The sequence below is a fragment of the Eleutherodactylus coqui genome, chromosome 12 (assembly GCF_035609145.1).
Source record: "Eleutherodactylus coqui strain aEleCoq1 chromosome 12, aEleCoq1.hap1, whole genome shotgun sequence".
NCBI classification, from domain to species: Eukaryota; Metazoa; Chordata; class Amphibia; order Anura; family Eleutherodactylidae; genus Eleutherodactylus; species Eleutherodactylus coqui.
The window spans coordinates 53897496-53921237 of record NC_089848.1 but is presented as its reverse complement, the minus strand read 5'-3'; the positions used below and the strand labels follow the sequence as shown (position 1 = coordinate 53921237).

At 41.3% G+C, this 23742-nt stretch overlaps 1 protein-coding gene across 2 annotated transcripts in view; it reads right to left on the bottom strand.

Moving 5' to 3' along the window:
* Positions 1–7316: 7316 nt before the first annotated feature.
* Positions 7317–23742, bottom strand: part of ZNF385D (zinc finger protein 385D) — a 308181-nt gene continuing 291755 nt past the window's right edge. For both annotated transcript variants that reach the window (XM_066584866.1, XM_066584867.1), the window contains 2 exons: positions 21165–21266; positions 7317–8887 (listed from right to left, as the gene is read on the bottom strand). In XM_066584866.1, the coding sequence (XP_066440963.1) occupies positions 8648–8887; positions 21165–21266 (342 nt within the window). In that variant the 3' untranslated portion in view covers positions 7317–8647. The remainder of the gene's footprint in view (positions 8888–21164; positions 21267–23742) is intronic.

Sequence of the window (23742 nt, the reverse complement as noted above, 5' to 3'; positions counted from 1 at the left end):
GGGCTAACATCGTTCTTCTCTGCCACAGCTGTTACAGCTGTGGCAGAGGAGAACGATCTTTATGCTGACAGTGCGGGGGGGGTGGTCTCACTCTTGCCACTATTGTGGCTTAATAGTGGGACCTGGGAGCTTGAGATGCAGCCCAACATGTAGCCCCTCACCTGCCCTATCCGTTGCTGTGTCGTTCCCATCACTTTCTTGAATTTCCCAGGTTTTCACAAATGAAAACCTTAGCGAGCATCGGCGATATACAAAAATGCTCGGGTCGCCCATTGACTTCAATGGGGTTCATTACTCGAAACGAACTCTCGAGCATCACTGAAAGTTCGACTCGAGTAACGAGCACCCGAGCATTTTGGTGCTCGCTCATCTCTAGTAACGAGCATCTCGAACACGCTAATACTTGAACGAGTATCAAGCTCGGACGAGTACATTCGCTCATCTCTAAACAGAATGAATATATTAGAACAAGCTCTGTACAGACACTGAGCCCACACAGAACATTTGAGGATTTTATCACTGGAGTCAGGAATCCATACAAGATAAGTGAAACAATTTGCAATTTTCACAAAGTTACTCAACTACTTACGTAGAATAATTCCATATATGGGAGGGTGGGACAATACTTTTACTGGCTTCTGTTGCTAGGTGAATGTATGCAGAACTCTTTAGAGGCAGTATCCAAGCCTACGTTGTTGGGAAAGTTTGTGTTTGGCTCCAGTGATTTTTTTTTTCAATATGTTGTTCGCATATTTTGTGATGGCTAATTCATCCAAACAATGGGCAGCTGTGAAAATTTGTTTCCTTTTCCATTGTTTAAAGCACTCGTTAAAAAAAGTCACACGGGGCAAGATCAGGTGAGTATTGGATGAGAAAATGCCTGGTATATGGCTAGGTTTAAATGTGCACAGCCATTTTTCTACAAAGCACCCAACCAGGGGCGTAACTATAGAGGATGCAGGGGGTTGCACTCGGGCCCAGGAGCCTTAAGGGGCCCATAAGGCCTCTCTTCTCTATATAGGGAACCCACTACTATGAGTAAAGCATTATAGTTGGGGGCCCTGTTACAAGTTTTGTATCGGGACCCGGGAGCTTCAAGTTACGCCTCTGCACCTAACTACAATTTATCATAAGAATTGTGAAAATCCAAGTTAGGATGATTCTCCAAAATAAGACACTAAGGAGGTTGTCCAAGATAAGAAACAAACGTCTACATTATTTTCCAGAAACAACACCACTCTTGTCTATGGGCTGTGTTTGTAATTACAGTTCAGCCCCATTGAATTGAAAGGGAATAAGATAAAATATCAGACAAATCTGGACAGTGGGAGTGATGACAGTTCTGAAAAAAAATTGGACTTTTTTTTTTCCAATTTTGGACAAGCCATGTAACAGAGATGAGTGAACTTTTCAAAAGTTCTATTCACCGAATTTTGTCAAAAAGTTCGGTTGGATCTGAATTGGTTTGAACCAAACCAGAAATTCGTAAAGAAAAAACCTCTAAAACTAGTATTGTACACTGTCTAAGTGCTTTGAAACATCACTTCTGGTGGTGGACAAAATTTGCATAGAATTGGAAAACTCCATGCAGATGTTATCTTCGGTCAGATATGAACTTTGGACTCCAGAACTGCAAGGCAACAGTGCTAACCACTTAACGACATCCATTAACCCCTTTAGTGGCAAGCCCGGAAAATCTCCAGGGTTTGCTGCCCTGACCATGCAGTTAAACCCTGGAAGATTTCCATGGACAGCTCTAGTGCTGAAACGTGTAAAGCACTGTGCTGTCATCTGAAATCTTTCAGAGTTTTTACTGCATACTCAGCGCAGCAAGCCCTGGAGATTTCCCTGGCATGACATGGTAATAATAAACCTGCCACTGAAGTGATTAAAGGACCACCACCATTTCAGAGTTCTTAAACAGTGTTCAATACTAGTTTTAGGGGTTTTTATAAAGTTTGGCCAAAACAAACCGCCTGAGGTTTGGGTTCCCTTCAAAGCAAACTTTTGGTAAAGCTTGACCTTTTGAAATTTTACAGCTTTTGTTTGCTCATCTCTATCCTTCATTTTCTAGATAGTGATAGAGTGTGTGCTCAATGAATGTTCAGCCTGCTACTTCTGTTTATTTAACATGCTAAACAGTAGTTGCATAGCTTCTGCTGTATACTTACTGTTGAGCTACGCAAATTGCATAGGCGCACCACGTTAGAATTGTAGTATGCCGTGAAATTGAATGTTAAACGTGCTGGATCTGTATAATCTAATTCAACTGAACTTAATAATTGCATCTCATGGTTCATGAATACACATATAATGATACATTTCTCTTGTATATTTTTATTCTATTACAATAAATTATCTCTTTGTATTGTCTTCTCAGAAAACAAATATTTTTGAGACGAATGCAGATCGAAAATTGAATGAAACATTTTTAAAAAGCAAAAAAATACTGTCTGTATTATATTGTGAGAACAGGAATATCATGGAATGTATTTTGATTCAAACATATCCCTAATGACAATTACATTGCACTGCTTCCCTGTTAAGAATAGTTTAACAATGACCTGATTAACTCCCACTATGGAAAGCTAATTTAACAACTTTTCAGCTTTAAATCCCATAGTATAATCATTAAAAGCTTGTACCAAGACAATTCGAGCAGCTGACGTAAGTCTGTGAATTAATACAGAGAACAATCACATACATAGTTTTTTTTTACATTAACCCATACATTAATGGCACATATAATACATTACATACTGTATTTCATCCATTATCAAAAATCCATAATACAGCAGTGAACATATTGAGAAAACACAACACTTTCTTCCCTTTTAAAATTGTATTTGTACTATGTGCTGTATCAAAGTGAACAAAAATTCTCTTTAATAATATTTGGCAAATTTTGGGATATGCTACCAGTTCCAGTAAGCATGGTCCTTGTGTTTTCTGTCTCCTGATTCTAAACCAGAAAAATGTGCTGTTTTATAAGATATCCACAATATAAAATGATTTTCAAATTCCGAGTTTGCACTTGGTGTGAACATTGAGCCGGGTACGTTTCACAATGTTTCTGCTGTGCACATCAGAGGTATCTTTAGCTTGTTTAAAGGGGCAATAACTTTTTAGACAGTTTATGCTAATCTACTTGCTTGTGTGAGTCTCATCATTTCTGTAATATACTTGCAGTCAGAATTGTGTTGCTTTACCATTATAACTCCCGTTGGAAGTGGCTGCCACTAGGGATCTCCCTTCCAGCTTCTCTGCAATTCACTCTGTACTTAGGTGTAGAGCTTCTGTAGTAACAAGGACATAGGGATGCTTCCTTAGCAACAGGGGGAGGTCCTACCTTCAGCGGTGGCTCCCATTCACTCAGAAGCTACAGACTGACAGATCTGCAGACACTGTGATAATGATCTTCATACCTGCTGTACAACAACTACTTCTATGTGTGTCTGTGCATACAGTATAGTGGGTTTACAAATCATATGGCCAGAATGTCTCGGAATGTCTGACTCATCCTGGGAAAGCAGAGGGGCAAGCATTCAGATACTGCCTCCCTGCTGATCGGACCAGAGTGCAATGCAGCAAGGAACATAAGGGCAAGGAAGTGCAGGACAGTGAATTACTGGCAGAATGCTATGCTTGCCACATGCCCCTTCCCCTGAAAGAGGATTGCAAACAGAATGAATGCAGAAAATGGGAAAGACCACTAGAAAATTAGGACTAAAAGACATGAAACAGGGTGAAAACAGTAGCAAATGAGAGTGTAAGGAGAACCTGGTGTATTATAGTACACTTGCAGAAAACACAGGTACATTTTAACTTGTTTAAGTGTATTGGATTCTTATATGGCTGTTAAAATGTTATCATTTAAAAGAAGGAGCTTATTTTCCTCTTTACTGTGATTCATTCCCCATGAAGAATGCAAATTCAGTATTTTTATTGGAAACACTACCTAGCCTGCTTGCTTTATATGCCAGTACATTGCTCTCACATGCCCTCGCATTTAATCTTTTTGGTATAGAATATTTAGTTATCTAAGAACCTAGGCGAATTATCTAATACTATTCAAGCTGGGTTAAGCATTGTTAGCCACTAGTTGCTAGCTGAAACCTTTATAGATCTCCCTTATAGCTTCTCTACATTTCTGCTGCTGCATGTGAAACTACAAAAATTAATTGCACACTATGAGCAAGAATCAAAAATATGTTAAGTGAGGCCTCTTTTGGCCCTAATGACTGGATACTCTCCATGGCGTACTTTCTAGTGACGTCTGATACACTTTAGTTGGTATATCCCTACATTCATCCTGCAAATGTCTGTCAAGTTTTTTCAAAGAAAATGGATGCTGCCAATATTTCATTACCCTATGTTTCAGTCTTCCCAAAGACGTTTAATAGCATTCAGGTTGGGACTCTGTGCAGGCCAGTCCGATCATGGAATGTCTATATCCTCAAACCAGCATAAAACAACATTGGATTTAGGGCAGGGTGCATTGTTTTGTTTGAAGTATTGCTGACCATTCCCAGAGTATTGTCACATTGCTGACAGCATATATTCATCTATAATGTCAAGGTAAACCTCTGTTTTCATTGTTTTTGCCACTAAAACTGTCGAAACAAGAACATACTATATAAAACATCCCTAGATCCTACACTGCACTTAACTGTTTGTACAACTCACAGGCAAAAGGTGTGTCCCTGGTATAATTCACCACCAGGTACATCTTTCTAATTTGAAGATAGAGCACCCTTATTTATCTTTTTATAGAATGTTCTTCCATTGCTCAACAATCAAATGATAACACTTCTTGCATCATTGTAGACGGGCTGATGCCTCTTCTTTGAGCGAACTCACCATACATTTGCAGGATGAATAAAGGGAAATAATAGCTGAAGTGTACCAGATATTGGCAGAAAATATGCCACAGAGAGTATCCAATGTCTTTAGGGCCAGAGGAGGCATGACTAAGTATTAAAAAATGTTAAAGCACAATTCCAAATGGGGCACTGTGTAAAATCTAAATAAATGTAAAGAATAAAAGAAAGCAATGAATTGAAAATCTCATATAATCATATTTTTTACAATAGAACATAGAACACATATCAGAAGTTAAAAGTGAGACATTTTTCCATTTTATAAAAAAAAAATAATTCATTTAGAATTGATGGCAGCAACACTCTCACAAAAGTTGGGACAGGGCAATGCCTACCATCGTGTAGAATCCCCTTTTCTTTTTACAACAGTCTGCAAATGTCTGGGATGTGAGGAAATCAATTGGGGTTTTGGAAGAGGACTTTTGTCCCATTCTTGTCTAATGTAGGATTCTAGCTGCTCAGCAGTCCTGGGTCTTCTTTGACAATTTTTTTGTTTCATAATGCACCAAATATTTTCTATCGGTGAAAGGTCTAGACTTCAGGAAGGCTAGTTCAGCACCTGAACTCTTCTTCTGTGAAACCATGCTATTGTGATGGATGCAATATGTGGTTTAGCATTGTCCTGCTGAAATATGCAAGGCCAATCTTGAAAGAGATGTTGTCTGGATGGGAGCATATGTTGTTCTAAAACCTATACATACTGTTCAGCATTGATAGCGCCTTTCAAGAGGTGTAAGATGTCTATTCCATAGGCACTAATGCAACCTCATACCATCAGAGAAGCAGGATTTTGAAATCTGCACTGATAACAAGTTGGACTTCTCTTGAGTCCATAGGACACAGTGTCAGTGGTTTACAAAGATAATTTCAAATTTTGATTACTCTAACCACAGAACAGGTTTTAATTTTGGCTTAGTCATTTTTAAATGAGCTTTGGCCCAGAGAAGATGCTGGATTGCGTTAATGTATGGCCTCTTCTATGCATACAGCTTTAACTTGCATTTGTGAATTGCATGGTGAACTGTGTTCACAGACAATGATTTCTAGAAGTATTCCTAAGCCCATGTAGTGATTTTCATTACAGAATAATGCCTGTTTTTAATGCAGTGCCGCCTGAGGCCCCTTAGATCCCGAGCATCCTATATTGACTGTTGGCTGTGTCCCTTGTGGATATGAATTTCTCTAGATTCTCTGAATCTTTGGTAATAGTGGGATAGTCAAAGTCTTCACAATTTTACATTTGGGAACATTTTTCTAAAATTGTTTCACAATTTTGTAGAAGTAGTTTTCCACAGATTGTTGAAACTCTGAAAATATATGCTTCTGAAAGACTCTGCCTCCCTAACCTGCTCTTTTTAAAATTTCTAAAGGACTTAATTTTTTAAATTGAAATGGAAAAATGTCTCACTTTCAACTTCCGATATGTGTTCTATGTTCTACAGTGACTAAAATATGGTTATATGAGATTTCAAAATCATTGCATTCCTTTTTCTCTTTACATTAAAGGAGATGTCTCGAGGAAGCAGTGAATTTTTTTTTTGCCCAGTCCCCCTAATTAAACATACATTACTAATTACCCCTGTAAATTACTTTCCTAGCTGGTTTCTACTTACCGTTCCAGCGTTTCAGCAACTTATAAAACTTTTTCCCAAGATGGCCGCCAGCTCTTTTCGCATCGCTTGCTGTAGCCCGACATGCGCGCTCCCAAGACGCTACCAGCTGTGTCTCCATGGCAACCAGACGCCCCGCAGCCGCCGACCGGACCCCTGGAGTGAACACGGCCGACCTGTCACCCACCGCCAGGCAGAAGGTAACCGGCGCAGCCCCCCCCCCCCCATCACAGCGGCAGCCCCCCCCGGCCTAGCGCTAGTTCCCCCGGCGCAGCGACAGCCCCCCCCCGGCGCAGCGGCAGCCCCCCCGGCCTAGCGCTAGTTCCCCCATCACAGCGGCAGCCCCCCCCGGGCCTAGCGCTAGTTCCCCCGGTGCAGCGACAGCCCCCCCCGGCGCAGCGACAGCCCCCCCCCCGGCCCATCACTTACCAGGACAGCTGGACGGCGGGACAGCTGGGCGGCTTCTCCGGAGAGCTCGGCAGCTCTGCACCTTCCTCTAACAGAGGAAGGTACAGAATGGCGGCTCCAGCGCGCTCCCGAGCAGTGACAGCTCGTCTGCGCATGCGCAGAAGAGCTGTAGCGGGGAGCACACTGAAGCGGCTCGTGCTGAATGGAGAAGACCGGACTGCGCAAGCGCGTCTAAAAAAGCAAGCTGCCGGCGAATTTAGACGGAACCATGGAGACGAGGACGCTAGCAACGGAGCAGGTAAGTGGATAACTTCTGTATGGCTCATATTTAATGCACGATGTATATTACAAAGTGCATTAATATGGCCATACGGAAGTGTATAACCCCACTTTGTTTCGTGAGACCACCCCTTTAACATACATTTCATACAGCTTCCCATATTTTTTAGAATTTGGGTTGTTGTAAATAAATATTATTTTTGATTTTTGCTCAGGTACCAATTACTTCCTCATTACCCAACCTATTGCCTTTTCCTTGAAACATTTTGAAACGTTTGTGTCCCAATTGTTCGTGACAACTAATTCTGCAGATTCTCCCTATGCATATAAAGCAAAAAATATGTCATTGCCTCCTATGTATGACTTGGTACCTGAACCAATAGTAGTTTTATAACTTGGTTTGATGTGAAAGACCCCCAATTATCTTTTCAAGCAGCTATTCACCCAATCATTGAGTTGAGTCAATTCATTACATTGTCACATTTTGATAATATCTCTCAAAGTGGGTTTAAAAGCCTTTACAAATTTGTCATACTGAGGTATTGCTCATTCTGCAGAAATTCCTAAATGCTCTCAATCTTTTGAACCCTAAGAGTAACTTGTTTACAATACTCACCAGGATGTTACTTTGAATGAGAGAATTGTATCCCTGACTCGATATCTGAAATGCCAGGATCACCCATGCCTTTTGGTCGATCTTTTGGCTCAACATGGATTTATATGTATGACACTTCTAATATTTCTAGACGAGGTGGGGATAAAAATGCTAGTGTGAACAAACACTAAATAAAAACCTTTTAGACAATAATGTTTTGTATGTACACTGGAAATGTATAAAGCACTTAAAACGTAAGTATGGGATCCATTTTCTGAAGTGCTGGAGTTTTTCTTATGTTATTTCAAGTACAAAAACATCTAAAATGATGGGGAGTCTTGGTGATCCTAGCTGTACTAAAATAATTCAATATTTTACGGAGCAGCAATTATATTCAATTTTTGTGTCACTTGGCTTAGAAACAATTAGGTAACAGATCTAATTTCTGTAGTTGTCTAGTGAAGCAAGAAAAGGATAGGATGGCTATTAGTAGACATATGTTGTATTAAGACTGATAGTGAATCCTCTGCCTGACCTCACGACCCCTATGTGATGTCACCAAAATCTCAAAGTTCTGGCCAGTGATACATGAGCAGTGAATACCAATTCTTTCCATGTAGAACCAGCCATAGGTGCTCTGTTTTAGCAACAATACTTACACAACAGAATAACTTTACATTAAATAATGGTCTCATTTTCGAAAATACAACCTTTCTTTCTTGTCTCCAGCGATTGCAACTAAGAAAAGTTCTGGCTTATTTTTATTTCAAGCTAAAAATAAACACTGCATAGTTCTTTTTTTTTTTTTTATTATTATTTTTTTTGTTTGTTTCGGGAAAAAAAATTATTGCAGTACAGCTATCCCTGCTTGAAGTTCAATAAGGAGCAAACAAAACAGGTGTGTGGGTGGTCCGTATTGGCCCTGGAGCTGGCCGCAGAAGTGCTGAAGGAAGTGCTGAAGGCTGAAATAGTGTAGCTGCTGGTGTGGTACGGAGACTGAAGGGTGAATTCGCAGCAACTGCAGCAGCTGCTGCCGCTGCTGCTGCTGCCAGAGGGTTTGCTAATATCCGTGCAGTTAATGGCTTTAGACGTTGTTTAGAGAAGGCTACTTTTATCTGTGGAAAGAAATAGATACAGTTTAGTTTGCTATACTGAAGTGCTTTCATTAAAGTATGTCAACATTAACAGTTTTACCGATAATATTTTATTATATATATATTTTTTTTTTTGCACAAACCACGGGTTATTTTTAGGGAAGGACTTATATTTCAAGCCCTGCCCTGAAATTCACAGCAGGGGTTGCTGACATCCTATCGTGTTCAATGGAGCCGTTGGCAGCAGCCGCAACCCCATTGACAGCAATGCTGCACGGACCTGCATTCACGCGTGTTTGTACATGTACATGGGCGCGCGGCTTTATGGACACCCATGTATGGCACGTGCTTGTGTAAATGCACCATGAGGCCTTAGTCAGACGGGCGATTTTTCGCGCGATTTGCGGATCGCATGACGGATGCGCATCCGCAAATCGCGTGACCGGTGCGCGCAAGTCGCCCGCAAATCGCCCGAAAATCTGCTTCTAGCCGCGTTTCATTAGAAACGGGCCGGAGCTGTCCAGCGCATTGCATTCAATGGAGACGGCAATACAGCCGTCTCCATTGAAAGCAATGCGCTGCGGGCGAGCCCGGGATGAATTGTCGGTAAGGGCTTAAATATATAAGCCCTTCCCTGCAATCCATCCTAAAATGTGTTAAAATAAAAAAAAATTGTATACTCACCTTCTCCCGGCAGCCGCTCCGCGTGGCCGTCCTGCAGTGGGTGTGAAGGGGGTGTGAGTCAGACCTGCCCCCTGATTGGCTCAGCGCTGAGCCAATCAGAGGCATGCCTCACTCACACCCATTCATGAATTCATGAATGGATGTGAGTCAGACCTGCCCCTGATTGGCTCAGCGCTGAGAGGCAGCAGTCACTCACCCATTCATGAATTCATGAATGGGTGTGTGAGTGTTTTCAGCCTCTGATTGGTCAGGGCTGTGACCAATCAGAGGCAGATCATTCAGCAGGCGGGGATTTTAAAGCCCCGCCGGCTGAATAGTGCCAAGAAGCAGTTCAGGAGAACTGACAGCGGCCGCGGCTGGACTCCGGCTGCAGCGGAAAGGTGAGTATACAATTTTTTTTTTTATTTTAACACATTTCTGGATGACTTGCAGGGAAGGGTTTATATATTTAACCCCTTCCCGACAATTCACCCCGCGCACGCCGGCAGCCCATTGCTTTCAATGGAGCGGCTGTATTGCCGCTCCATTGAATTCAATGGGCAAACATCGTTCTTCTCTGCCACAGCTGTTACAGCTGTGGCAGAGAAGAATGATTTGTCTTCTATATGTTCTCAATGGGGTCGGCGCTGCTGCCGCCGGCCCCATTGAGCGCATATAGAGAAGAGAACAGGAATCGCAGATCGCAGATAGGTGCGATCTGCGATTTTTTGTTCTATAATTTATCGGACGAGCGCATAAAAAGCGCTCATGTGTCCGATACCATTGCAAAGCAATGGTTTTATAAAATCGCCGGACGCATGCGCATGAGCAAATCGCGCGAAAAATCGCCCGTCTGACTAAGGCCTGATGCTGTAAAAAATAAGTACTTACATAGCTCAGTAAATGCAAAAATAAAAAAGTTATGATCCTCCGAATATGGCGGCTCAGAATATAATTATAAATTTGGTATTGCTGCAACAAAATTGCTGTTTTTTCTATTTTTCCCAGTAGAAGTTAATACAAATTAGGGTAGATTCACACCTCTGCCTGCAGTTCTAGTCTATTTCCATTGTTTGGTTGCATGCATAGTGCCAAACAATGAAAACACTGGAACTGCAGGATCCTGCACATGCCGGATGGCACCAAACACATCCCATTGACTAGCCGTAGTGGAAATAGATGTGGTGCCAACAGCACAATCCAGAACACTTTAAAAGTGGAGCAACTGATGCATAGTCATTTCGAACCAGAATCCTTGTGTCCAATGTCCCTCCAATTGACTAGCCCATCTGGCTTCCGGCTTTTCTTTTTCAGACACATCATGTGTATACTAAATCTGTACCGGAAGCTCCAGATGGAAACTCCAATGCAGTTGTAAACCAAGCCTTAGTCAATAAGTTCTGTGTACACCAAATACAACTGAACCAAAAAAAAACCTTTCTTCTAGCTACATCAGCAGAAAAATAAAAGAAAAAGTTAAGGGTTTTGAAATATGTAAAAGGAGAACGTAAAAAATCACTGCATCCTTAAGACAAAAACTGTCTGCATTCTTAAGGGATTAAGTACTTTAGATGAATATATTAATTCTGAACTCTATACATTACAGTATATCTTATTATTATTAGTTCACTTCAATTGCTTAGCTGCTGCTAAATAATGTAATACTTCTATTGACAAATGTAGCTATTTACTCATAGCACAGAGGTGGAAAAAGATTTTGAAAAATCTCTTCTGTTCTCTAGGATTAATGAGCAATTTAAAAGGCAAACAAGGAGCAATACTAGGGAGAGAAAAATAAAAGTAAAACAAAAGCAAAAAAAGTGCTCATAGAGGAAAACTTGAGCCGGGAATTCCCTGTTGATAGGCAAGTAAAGTTTATAAAATAAGTATGTCTTAATTATTCCATTAGTTAATTAAAGTACATTTGTACTATAAATATGTATAATAATGTATATAACTACATATATTTTATTATTTTTCAGCAGGCATGCTGTATTTAGATACGAGGAAATGGTTTTACAGAGAGCTTATCTCAGTTTGACAGTGAAACACCCTGGAGGACAAAAATCCATTCTTGTATGCAGCATGTTTTAATAGCTGTAGTTACTTTCATGGAATGATGGAGAACATCGAAAAGATGTTCTTTCAAGATAATAATTTCTATCAAAGGAGTTGCTAATTTCAAGGAAAACAAGCTTACAAACAATTACAGAACCTCAAGTGCAGTTCGGCAAAGACATCGTAGGAAATTAAGTGGAAATACATACAGCAATACTCAAACTTGGATGGATTATATGGTAATTTGATCCCAATAAAGATGTATGATGCATGAAGTTAATCCCACTAAATATGATTTAAAGTCTATGAATAGTGATCTAAATTGCTTAATAGCTTATCACAAATCATTAAGAAATTATTCACTGGTTGATGATAAAGCAAAGCTAAAACAGATTAATATAATTAATTTTACCATATATGAAATTTAGTTGATGATGAACAAATCAAATATTGCAAGTTGGGTGCCATGTGCTGCGTAAAGAAGATTCATCAAAACCAATGCGATGGAATTGAAGAGTTTCCAATAGCAACCCGATAACTTTTATAATTGTCAAAAGAATATCTCAAAAGTGAGAGATGGAATCTACCTGGCAAATGTTTGACTTCAGTGTATGATATGTAACATCTAAACTTTGTGAATAGTGCAAGATATCCGTGTTCCCCTAGACAAGCAAAGAAACTACGTATATAACCACAGGTAGTTATAGTAGGAGCTTGCAATGTACTGAGAAACTAAGGTAGAGAACAAACTCCTATATAGTGCACTATCACTCTCATCACCTAGATGGCTGTCCACTAAAGATGAGCAAATATACTCGTTTCGAGTAATTACTCGATCGAGCACTGCGATTTTCAAGTACTTCCGTACTCGGGTGAAAAGATTCGGGGGGCGCCGGGGGCGGGGGGAGGCGTGGCGGAGCGGGGGTAGCAGCGGGGAACAGGGGGGAGCTCTCTCTCCCTCTCCCCCCCCCCCCCACTCCCTGCTGCAACTCCCCACTCTCCCACGGCGCCCCCGAATCTTTTCACCCAAGTACGGAAGTACTCGAAAATCGCGGCGCTTGGGTGAAAAAGGGGCGTGTCTGAGTAGGTTCGCTCATCTCTACTGTCCACACTAGTCCTTGGTAGAGTAGAGGTTGTATCCACATGATATTGCATTTTTTTCTGTAAAGGCTGTGAGTAGTTTGATTGTCTGATCGAAATTTGGATGAAGTCTACAGTAATCTTTGGGGCGTGTAGCCCAGCCAAGTAGCTATGCCCGTCTAAAAGTGAAAGTATTCCTGTAAACTAATGACATTACTGTAGGTATGGAAAGCAGAATAGACCAAAACACCTCCCTTGGGTTTTGGAGAATACATTCTCCTTCCTTGGGGTAGTCTTAGTCCATTTCCTCTGGGAATGTTTCTCCTTGTGGACAGCACCACAAAAGAGAGCATGATAACCATGTAGGGAGTCTTGCATAGGCCATGAAATGCTCTATGGGAAAAAGCTATGTAAATGAGTAATATAACTCCACCCACTTCCTACATAGGCTAATACATAGGTATTTCACTTTCACCAGGACTTCTGGCTTTCCATACACTAACAAAAAGGCTATTAAAATGCAAGCAGTTCTATTTTGCTATAAAGTTTGCTAAGAATTAGGGTATATGAATTGACTATCCAGTGGCTTTCTTCCAGTGACATAACTTTTATATAGTCGCACTCATTTTGACCCTTTCAATTCCATAAATATTTGTGCCACAACAACTTCTACCATGTTCAACTGCAAAGTGATATGAAAGTGGACAGACCTTAAATTTCCATAATATCTTATATATTCGTTAATTTGTGACTTTATACAGTGCTTGCTTCATTATGCCTATCTATATATATATCTTTTTTTTTATCTGTATTGCAAGTAATGTGGTCATTAACTGTAAAACTCATATTCCCTCTAGGTAGGAAAAAAAGCTATTTGCGCTCGTTGGGATAAAGAATTTATTAATATTAAAGAGCGACGCGTTTCGGCAGACAAACACCGCCTTTTTCAAGCTCAATTCAATGCTTTACAAACGAACATTTATAGGACAAATTAGCTCACACTTACTTGTAACAAACCGGCTGCATAATCGCCGGGGACAATCAGTTGTGTTTGATCCCGTTGGCAAAATCGCTCCTCCCGAAGGGGTGTACCCACAGCGAATAACGCTGCGCGTGACGTCAGCGCGTTCATGCGTAACATGGAACGCATTGTGTCTCATGTAGTCTAAATCAACTTTATTGACAGCCGGCTATTACCGCATAGCCCAGCTTTTACCTACCAACTCACATACCACGCTCTTATCGGCATGGTGTTATAGCGGTATTTCTTTGTATGCAGCTAGAAACTTTAAATAAACATTAAAATAGACAATATTTACAAATTCTTGCAAAATATCAATAAAATAAATAACATTATCACAAAGTTATTATATAATAAAAGAAACAGTAATAACCATACTGCAATATAAACTAATCAAGATTCTTACTAGTAAAAGCACTGCCCAAAACGGGACTATAATAAAATAATGAGTAATAATGAGTCTTTATTAGAGATGAGCGAGCACCAAAATGCTCGGGTGCTCGTTACTCGAGTTGAACTTTCAGTGATGCTCGAGAGTTCGTTTCGAGTAACAAACCCCATTGAAGTCAATGGGCGACTCGAGCATTTTTGTATATGACTGGCGCTCCGCTAAGGTTTTCATTTGTGAAAATCTTAGCAAATCACCAAAGTCATGTAAAAAACACAAAAATGGATAGGGCAGGCGAGGAGCAACATGCAGGGCTGCATTTCGGGCTCCGAGGTCTCACTATTAAGCCACAATAGTGGCAAGAGTGAGACGCCCCCCCCCCCCACTGTCAGCATAACGATTGTTCTCCTCTGCCACAGCTGTAACACCTGTGCAGAGAAGAATGATGTTAGCCCATTGAATTCAATGGAGCCAGCAATACAGCCGACTCCATTGAAAGCAATGGGCTGCCGGCGAGCGCGGGATGAATTGTCGGCAAGGGCTTAAAAATATAAGCCCATACCTGAAAAAGAAAGATTTTAGTGTAAAAAAGAATAAAAATGCAGGCATTCTCTTCAATGGAGTCGCCGGCACACCTGAATTCTTTTTCGGGGAAGGACTTTACATATAAGCCATTCCCTGGAAATGAATTAAAAGTGATTTTAAAAACAAAAAAAAAAAATAGATACTCACCTCCCTTCAGCTGCCAGGGCACAGCCGTGTGTTCTCCTGCTGTCCCCTGCACTGTGGTGCTGAACTGCTGTCATTCAGCTGAGAGCTGCGCTGAGCCAATCAGAGGCAACACTCACTCACCCATTCATGAATTCATGAATGGGTGTGAGTGAGATCTGCCTCTGATTGGCTCAGCGCTGAGCCAATCAGGGGCATGTCTGACTCACACCCCCTTCACACCCACTGCAGGCCGGCCGCGCTGAACTCCGGCTGCCGGGACAAGGTGAGTATATATATATTTTTTATTTTTACACATTTCTGGATGAATTGCAGGGTAGGGCTTATATATTTAAGCCCTTCCCGACAATTCATCCTGCGATCGCCGGCAGCCCATTGCTTTCAATGGAGCCGGCTGTATTGCTGGCTCCATTGAATTCAATGGTCAGTGCTCGTTTAATCGAGACGAGTACCGCGTGGTGCTCGTCTCGAGTAACGAGCATCTCGAGCACCCTAATACTCGAACGAGCATCAAGCTCGGACGAGTATGCTCGCTCATCTCTAGTCTTTATACATTTCAGAAGATGTATATAACTTAACAGTTCATAATTTAGACTCGTAAAAGAATTATGCTAAAACTTCTCTAAAACCTCATTCAACCCTCCAGGGGTTAATGTATTTAAACGGTGAATCCAGTACATCTCTTTCTTTCTTAGTGTACTGATCGATTTTTCATCAATAAATTCGAGAGGTGTTACTCGCATCTCAGAAAAGGCACCTTTATGAACATCATTGAAGTGTTTCGATAAACTATGATTTCGCAAATTATTTTTGATGTTTAAGCGGTGGTTATTAACCCGTGTTTTCAGTTTATTGATACTTCTTCCTACATATTTAAGTTTGCAGGGGCATTCTATTAAATAAACTAATTGTGCAGTATTACATGTCATAGATTGTAATATTGGAATTTTGATGTCATTATGTTCAATATTAGTTCGTTGGTGTGTAATCACAGCACAATATTTACATTTATTCCTAAAACATTTATAGCTGCCAGGTTTTTTAGAGTTATTTTTAATTTTTTTTTCACTGATTTTCTTTTTTTAGCCGGGTTTGAAGGCGCAATGAGATTCTGTAAAGAGACATTTCTTTTAAAAATAAGGGATGGAACTTTGTCTATATGACCTGATAGATATGGGTCATTCAGTAAAATAGGCCAGTGTTTTTTAAAAATATTTTTTAACGAGGCATGATCGTTATTGTATCTAGTGACAAAGGTTAAATTTTTATTTTTATTTTAAAACTTTTTTGGACTTTTTTTGCTCGTGTTTGACATGACTACATTATTAGTTAGTTTATCATATGCATCATTAACTATTTGTGATGGATACTTTTTTTCTTTAAAACGATTTTTTAAAACTATGGATTGTTCTTTAAAATCGGAATCTAATGTACAGTTGCGTCTAATACGTTGCAACTGGCCATATGGGATATTCTGCTTCCAAGATCTAGCGTGGCAGCTCCGGAAATCTAAATAGGAGTTCTTATCAACTTTTTTAAAATAGGTTTTTGTAATAATTTTAAAATCGTCATGTTTTAACACTAAATCTAAAAATATTATGGACTCTCTACTATCAAACATCAAAAATAATTTGCGAAATCATAGTTTATCGAAACACTTTAATGATGTTCATAAAGGTGCCTTTTCTGAGATGCGAGTAACACCTCTCGAATTTATTGACGAAAAATCGATCAGTACACTAAGGCCTTAGTCAGACGGGCGTTTTTTTGCGCGATTTCCGGATCGCATGATGGATGCGCATCCGCAAATCGTGTGACCGGTGCCCGAAAATCGCCCGAAAATCTGCTCCTAGCTGCGTTTCATTAGAAACGGGCCGGAGCTGTCCAGCGCATTGCATTCAATGGAGACGGCAATAGAGCCGTCTCCATTGAAAGCAATGCGCTGCGGGCGAGTGTGGGATGAATTGTCGGGAAGGGCTTAAATATATAAGCCCTTCCCTGCAATTCATCCAGAAAAGTGTTAAAATAAAAAATATATATATACTCACCTGCTCCCGGCAGCCGGAGTTCCGCGCGGCCGGCCTGCAGTGGGTGTGAAGGGGGTGTGAGTCAGACCTGCCCCTGATTGGCTCAGCGCCGGAACTCCGGCTGCCGGGAGCAGGTGAGTATATATATATTTTTTATTTTAACACTTTTCTGGATGAATTGCAGGGAAGGGCTTATATATTTAAGCCTTTCCCAACAATTCATCCTGCGCACGCCGGCAGCCCATTGCTTTCAATGGAGCCGGCTGTATTGCTGGCTCAGTTGAATTCAATGGGAAAACATCGTTCTTCTCTGCCACAGCTGTTACAGCTGTGGCAGAGAAGAATGATTTGTCTTCTATATGTTCTCAATGGGGTCCGCGCTGCTGCCGCCGGCCCCATTGAGCGCATATAGAGAAGAGAACAGGAATCGCAGATAGGTGCGATCTGCGATTTCTGTTCTAGAATTTATCGGACGAGCGCATAAAAAGCGCTCATGTGTCCGATACCATTGCAAAGCAAAGGTTTTAAAAAAAATCGCCGGACGCATGCGCATGCGCAAATCGCGCGAAAAAACGCCCGTCTGACTAAGGCCTAAGAAAGAAAGAGATGTACTGGATTCACCGTTTAAATACATTAAAGGGGTTGTCTCACGAAAGCAAGTGGGGTTAAGCACTTCTGTATGGCCATATTAATGCACTTTGTAATATACATCGTGCATTAAATATGAGCCATACAGAAGTTATTCACTTACCTGCTCCGTTGCTGGCGTCCCCGTTGCCATGGCTCCGTCTAACTTCGGTGTCTTCTTGCTTTTTTAGACGCGCTTGCGCAGATCTATCTTCTCCATTCGGCTCGGCATCACCGGCATTTTGGCTCCGCCCCCTTGTACGCGAAGCTCCGCCCCGTCACATGTGCCGATTCCAGCCAATCAAACGCCAGCAACGGAGCAGGTAAGTGAATAACTTCTGTATGGCTCATATTTAATGCACGATGTATATTACAAAGTGCATTAATATGGCCATACAGAAGTGCTTAACCCCACTTGCTTTCGCGAGACAACCCCTTTAACCCCTGGAGGGTTGAGTGAGGTCTTAGAGAAGTTTTAGCATCATTCTTTTACGAGTCTAAATTATGAACTGTTAAGTTACATACATCTTCTGAAATGTATAAAGACTCATTATTACTCATTATTTTATTATAGTCCAGTTTTGGGCAGTGCTTTTACTAGTAAGAATCTTGATTAGTTTATATTGCAGTATGGTTATTACTGTTTCTTTTATTATATAATAACTTTGTGATAATGTTATTTATTTTATTGATATTTTGCAAGAATTTGTAAATATTGTCTATTTTAATGTTTATTTCAAGTTTCTAGCTGCATACAAAGAAATACCGCTATAACACCGTGCCGATAAGAGTGTGGTATGTGAGTTGGTAGGTAAAAGCTGGACTATGCGGTAATAGCCGGCTGTCAATAAAGTTGATTTAGACTACATGAGACGCAATGCGTTCCATGTTACGCATGAGCGCTGTGGTCCCGCGCAGCGTTATTTGCTGCGTGTACGCCCCTTCGGGAGGAGCGGTTTCGCCAACTGGATCAAACACAACTGATTGTCTCCAGCGATTATGCAGCCGGTTTGTTACAAGTAAGTGTGAGCTAATTTATCCTATAAATGTTCGTTTGTAAAGCATTGAATTGAGCTTGAAAAAGGCGGTGTTTGTCTGCCGAAACGCGTCGATCTTTAATATTAATAAATTCTTTATCCCAACGAGTGCAAATAGCTTTTTTTCCTATCACGAGTTTTACACCAAGCACCGGACAAAGTGTTTTGTTTGCTGAATTTTGCTGCTCTCCGTTGATTCACGGATGGGGGATTAAAGATTCCTTTCAAAGCCTTCCTGGATATCGGTGTCGGCGGGGTTTATCTTTTTGATTTTCCCTGCTTGGCACCAGGTGAGTGCCTTATGATTGCTTGTGCACTGTCTTCACTTTTATTTCCATTATAAAAACCTGGCGCATCCCTGATTATTTCTATATTCCCTCTCGGGGTATCTATCCTTTTGACATGGAATCTAGATGCTGTCTTGCAGCAAACTTGACATCGTTTGCAAACAAAAATGCCAGGCAGATTATATAAACTTAGAAGGATAACTGTCCGTTTACACAGGCCAATCATCATTTGATTTTTACGCCTCCACGCTGAGGCATTTCAGAGTAAACATATTTTGAAGTCTGACTCAGAAGTCAGTTTCAATTGAGTTTTAAGTCAAAGACGTATGTCTGACTGACAGCTCTCTTCCCTTTTGGGTATAGGGAGAGAGCTGTCAGTCAGCATGATGCAGCCAGGGAGAAGTCAGCACAGCCCACCCCTTTGACTCGAAGCTCTGTTCCATCATGAAACCTTCTGACAGGTTCCCTTTAAATTTACTGCCCTATGGACAATGTTTCATGTTCCTCCTATATTCTGTGAAGTACAACAAGTAGAAATGGAGAAGGAACACACTCTTTATCCCCAAGTACGAGGTTTTTACGGCATGGTTTGTATTAAAAGCCAGATAATATTGTATGTGTTTACCTGTGAAAAAACTAATAATATTTAATAATAAAATTCAGTGTAATGACAGATTTCAGTGAACAGCACTGCTTAGACTGGGATAACACATGTTTGAATAACCTAGTAGAAGTTCAATCCTTAGGTTATTTTTCTTCAAATTTTAATATATTTTTTATTAAATATTTTATTTAAAGATTACAAATTTCACAATTTTTGATTATTGCATGTTTGGACATACACAGGGTGTTCACAAAAATACTCATCCAGTGGCAAAAGAGATCTTTCCAGCATTGCATGAGTTTATGTGTGTGGAGCGGCTTGTACCAGCAGTAAAAAAGAAGGAAATCAATTTCAAATAAGTTAGCATAACAATGCATTTATTAATTGGGGGCAATGAAAAATGCCATAAATCAATCTTTTTGAAATAAAATAAATCAGTGGTCCAAAACATCCAGGGAGGATCTGCAAATAAGACCCAATTAGATTCTAGCTAGAGATGAGTGAGCATACTCGCTAACGACAATTGCTCAATCGAGCATTGTCCTTAGCGAGTATCTCCCCGCTTGGCAGAGAAGGTTTGGCTGCCGGCGCGGGTGACAGGTGAGTTGCGGCCATGAGCAGGGGGGAGCGGGGGCGAGAGAGGGAGAGAGAGATCTCCCCTCTGTTTCTCCCCGCTCTCCCCCACCGCTGGCAGCCGAATCTTTGCTCCCGAGTGGGCAGGTACTCGCTAGGGCAATGCTCGATTTCTAGCCTTCATTTTCCCAGTCCAGGCCAGCTTAAAACTACTGACTACAATGGATATATAATAGCACCTTGTAATGCTGGTTAACTAGAGAGATGAATACAAATTGCCTGTGAAAACAATGATCCAAGAAAAGCTATATGCTGTCCATTTCAGTACTGTTGTATCTTGTCTCCACCAGAATAATGGGTGGAGACATACTTTGGCAGTCCTGAGTTGAAAGACATGCTCCCAGTGGCTGATTGGCTGCTGCAGACGTGCCCTCCTGAGCTGGACCTCCTGCCTCATCCTCCCGGGCCCCACAAACACACACATGCCGCTGGAAACAAGCGGGGCTGGCCCTGAAGGTATACTGGCTTCCCATCTCTGCTCCTGACAGCTCTCATGTGCAGTGGCTGACGCCACAGTCACTCTGCTTTCCTACCAGTGTCCAATGCTGGGGGCATCCATGGGGGTCGACAAGCGCCTTCCTTACAAGCCCCAGCCCTACTAGATAATGGGGACAGTGGAGGACAAGGAGGCATTCCTCTCTCACATGGTCCCATGCCGTCTGTGTCAAAATCACACTGTTCAGGGCCCTGCTGTGCTGCCTCATCAGCGCTGCCACCGGCAATGCTGTCACTCAGCGCGTTCTCCCTGCAGCCGCTGCAGCATCATATATGTGTGTGGGGCCTGGGAGGATGAGACAGGAGGTCCAGCTCAGGAGGGCACGTCTGTGGCAGCCAATTAGCTGCTGGGGGCGTGTACTTCAACTCAGGACTGACAAAGCATGTCTCCACCCATTATTCTGGTGGAGACAAGATACAACAGTATTGTCCATTTCCCCTTGCTCAGCCGTATAGATCTTTGTATAGTTGTTGACAGCGGTCTATGGGATTTTTTGGAAGATAATAACACTTTTTTGTTTCCAGTCCTGCCTTTGTCTTTATCCTTTACAGTTAGAAATTATTTATTTATTGCTAATTGTTGTTAATTTGTCATAAATCGACTTCCTTCAATTAATTTAGCCCTGTTTCACACATACACCGAACTTACCCCAAGTGGAGAGGCTGTTTTCTGGACTTTGTTGTAAGGGCTATATTTCGGTTTGGGTGGTTTTCCAGCAGCTCTGTCTTTGTGCCTTCGACTACTTATGTGCTGCAATAAATAAAAACATAAAAGAAAACTTAAAGTGATGCACGATTACGTCTCATTTTATTTATTTATTTTATTTTAGGTTTTGTTATTGGAATTCTTTGGAGCACGTACAAAAATAAATTGATACATGAATGGCGTAAGTAAAATGCAGGGTGAAAACAAGATTCATTGACCTATTTGTGATAATGTATGTAGAGTCAATATAAAATGAGAAAAGGAAAATGCTTGTACACAACAGATGCAGGAATATGCAGCGGGCTCATTGTGCAGCCCTCTAATAACTGGACCTCAAGTATTCAAACTAACTAAAGAACTGGTCTTGTTGCCTATAGCAACTAATCACAGCACAACTTCAAAGGTCTTATTTGAATTTAAAAAAACTAAAAACAATAGCCATCAGTATAAAATGAAAAAACAAAACAGTGTTTATCTGTTCTTTCCTCACTCACACTTTCCTTCAGCGTGTTTTTACAATTCGTCAGAATGTGGCCACTGCAGCCAATCAGTGGCCGCAGTGGTCTCGTGCCATATTGCTGACTTCACCGTTCAGTGATGGGAGCGATGATGCCAGGAGTACGACATGTGACCGCCTCAGCCACTGATTGGCTGCAGTAGTCATAAGCAGTATGAACTGCCACTACTGCCTACTTCTAAACAGAGACCACTGGGGGACCACCAGAGTTTTGGTGTTGGATTGCCATGGAAAACAAAAGGTGAGCGCTGCTTATTTTTTATTCTTTATGAAAAAATGCTTTTTTTTTTTTTTTTCCTAAGTTCACTTCAGCATAGGCGGTTCCATTTCCATTCGGGAAGCAGTAAAGGGGAATCCCCTGGCCGAATAGATTCTTCTTATGATAGACCCCAACAATGCCAAACGAACCCTATTGGTTTGTACTGAGCTGTCAAGCATTGTAGCTAAAGAAAAAGCATTTTGAAAATCTTCTCCACATGCTGCGGAAATAACCCGCAGAAAACCTGTGCGGAGAGTGACTTGCGGCACGAAATTCGAATACGCTACATAATTTAATTATTTCGCCGCCTCTGCTGCGGAAATCACCCCTCTCAATGAGGGGATGAATTCAACATAGGTACTCAAGATCTAACCCGCTTCAAAACAGACACCAAATGGTGCGGGTTTGGAGGCAGGCATTCCGCAGCTGATTGACAGCGGGATGTCCACTGCGGACATTCCGCTGGAAATCAGTTCCATGGGAGAGCGGTCTAATGCTTTTTTTTCATTTTCCAGAGCAGCTTATAAAATAAAAGGTTATAGATTACTGGTTGTATTATGTTGTACATGGACAATTTCAATTTTGTATACATATATGCATCTCTTTAGGGGGATCATCTGTAAGGATCTCATGTTTTAAGACATTCAGTGAGCCCAAATGCATTATGTGATGTGAAACTACAGTGAGAAAAACAAAGATTTGTGTTCAGCAGTTTCATGTTAAACCTACTGTATAAGTAGTGCTAAATTACAACTTGAAGCATAGGCAAACCTCGGCAGGACTTACATTTCAACAGAAAGAAACTAAAAACAACATAATGAACACTGATTATATTTCTCAAATAGTATATTTCACAGTCGATGAAAAAAAAATCTGAATTCCCCATTGAAGTTGTATCTGTCTACCAAATGAATACCTTTGAGAATGCTGCGTTTGGTAAACATTTTATATTTAAGTATTATTTGTATTATAAGTAGAGATGAGCGAACGCGTTCGTCCGAGCTTGATATCCGTGCGAATATTAGGGTGTTCGGGATGTTCGTTATTCGTAACGAACACCATGCGGTGTTCTGGTTACTTTCACTTCCTTCCCTGAGACGTTAGCGCGCTTTTCTGGCCAATTGAAAGACAGGGAAGGCATTACAACTTCCCCCTGTGACGTTCAAGCCCTATACCACCCCCCTGCTGTGAGTGGCTGGGAAGATCAGGTGTCACCCGAACATAAAAGTCGGCCCCTCCCGCGGCTCGCCACACATGCCGTGTGAGTTAGATGAGGGACAGTGCTGTTTGTACCGGAGCTGCTGTAGGGAAAGAATTGGTAGTTAGTGTAGGCTTCAAGACCCCCCAAAGGTCCTTATTAGGGCCACTGATAGCTGTGTGTTGGCTGCTGTTAGCAGTGGCATTTTTTTTTTCTCAAAATCGGCTCTGCAGACCGTTGCACCTGGCATTAGGGACAGAAGTGCTGCATAGGCAGGGAGAGTGTTAGGAGTGAGTGTAGCCTTCAAGAACCTCAACGGTCCTTTCTAGGGCCATATTTATCCGTGTGCAGTACTGTCCAGGCTGCTGTTAGCTGTGCTGCATTTTTTTTTTGCTTCTCAAAATCGCCTCTGCAGAGCATTCCACCCTCCATTGATACTGCAGGGAAAGAATTGTATAGGCAGGGCCACAACACAGTTATTATTCATAGAATATACGCAGTGCTGCCTTTTGGTGGAAAAACAAGTGAAAACAAATCTATTTGTCCA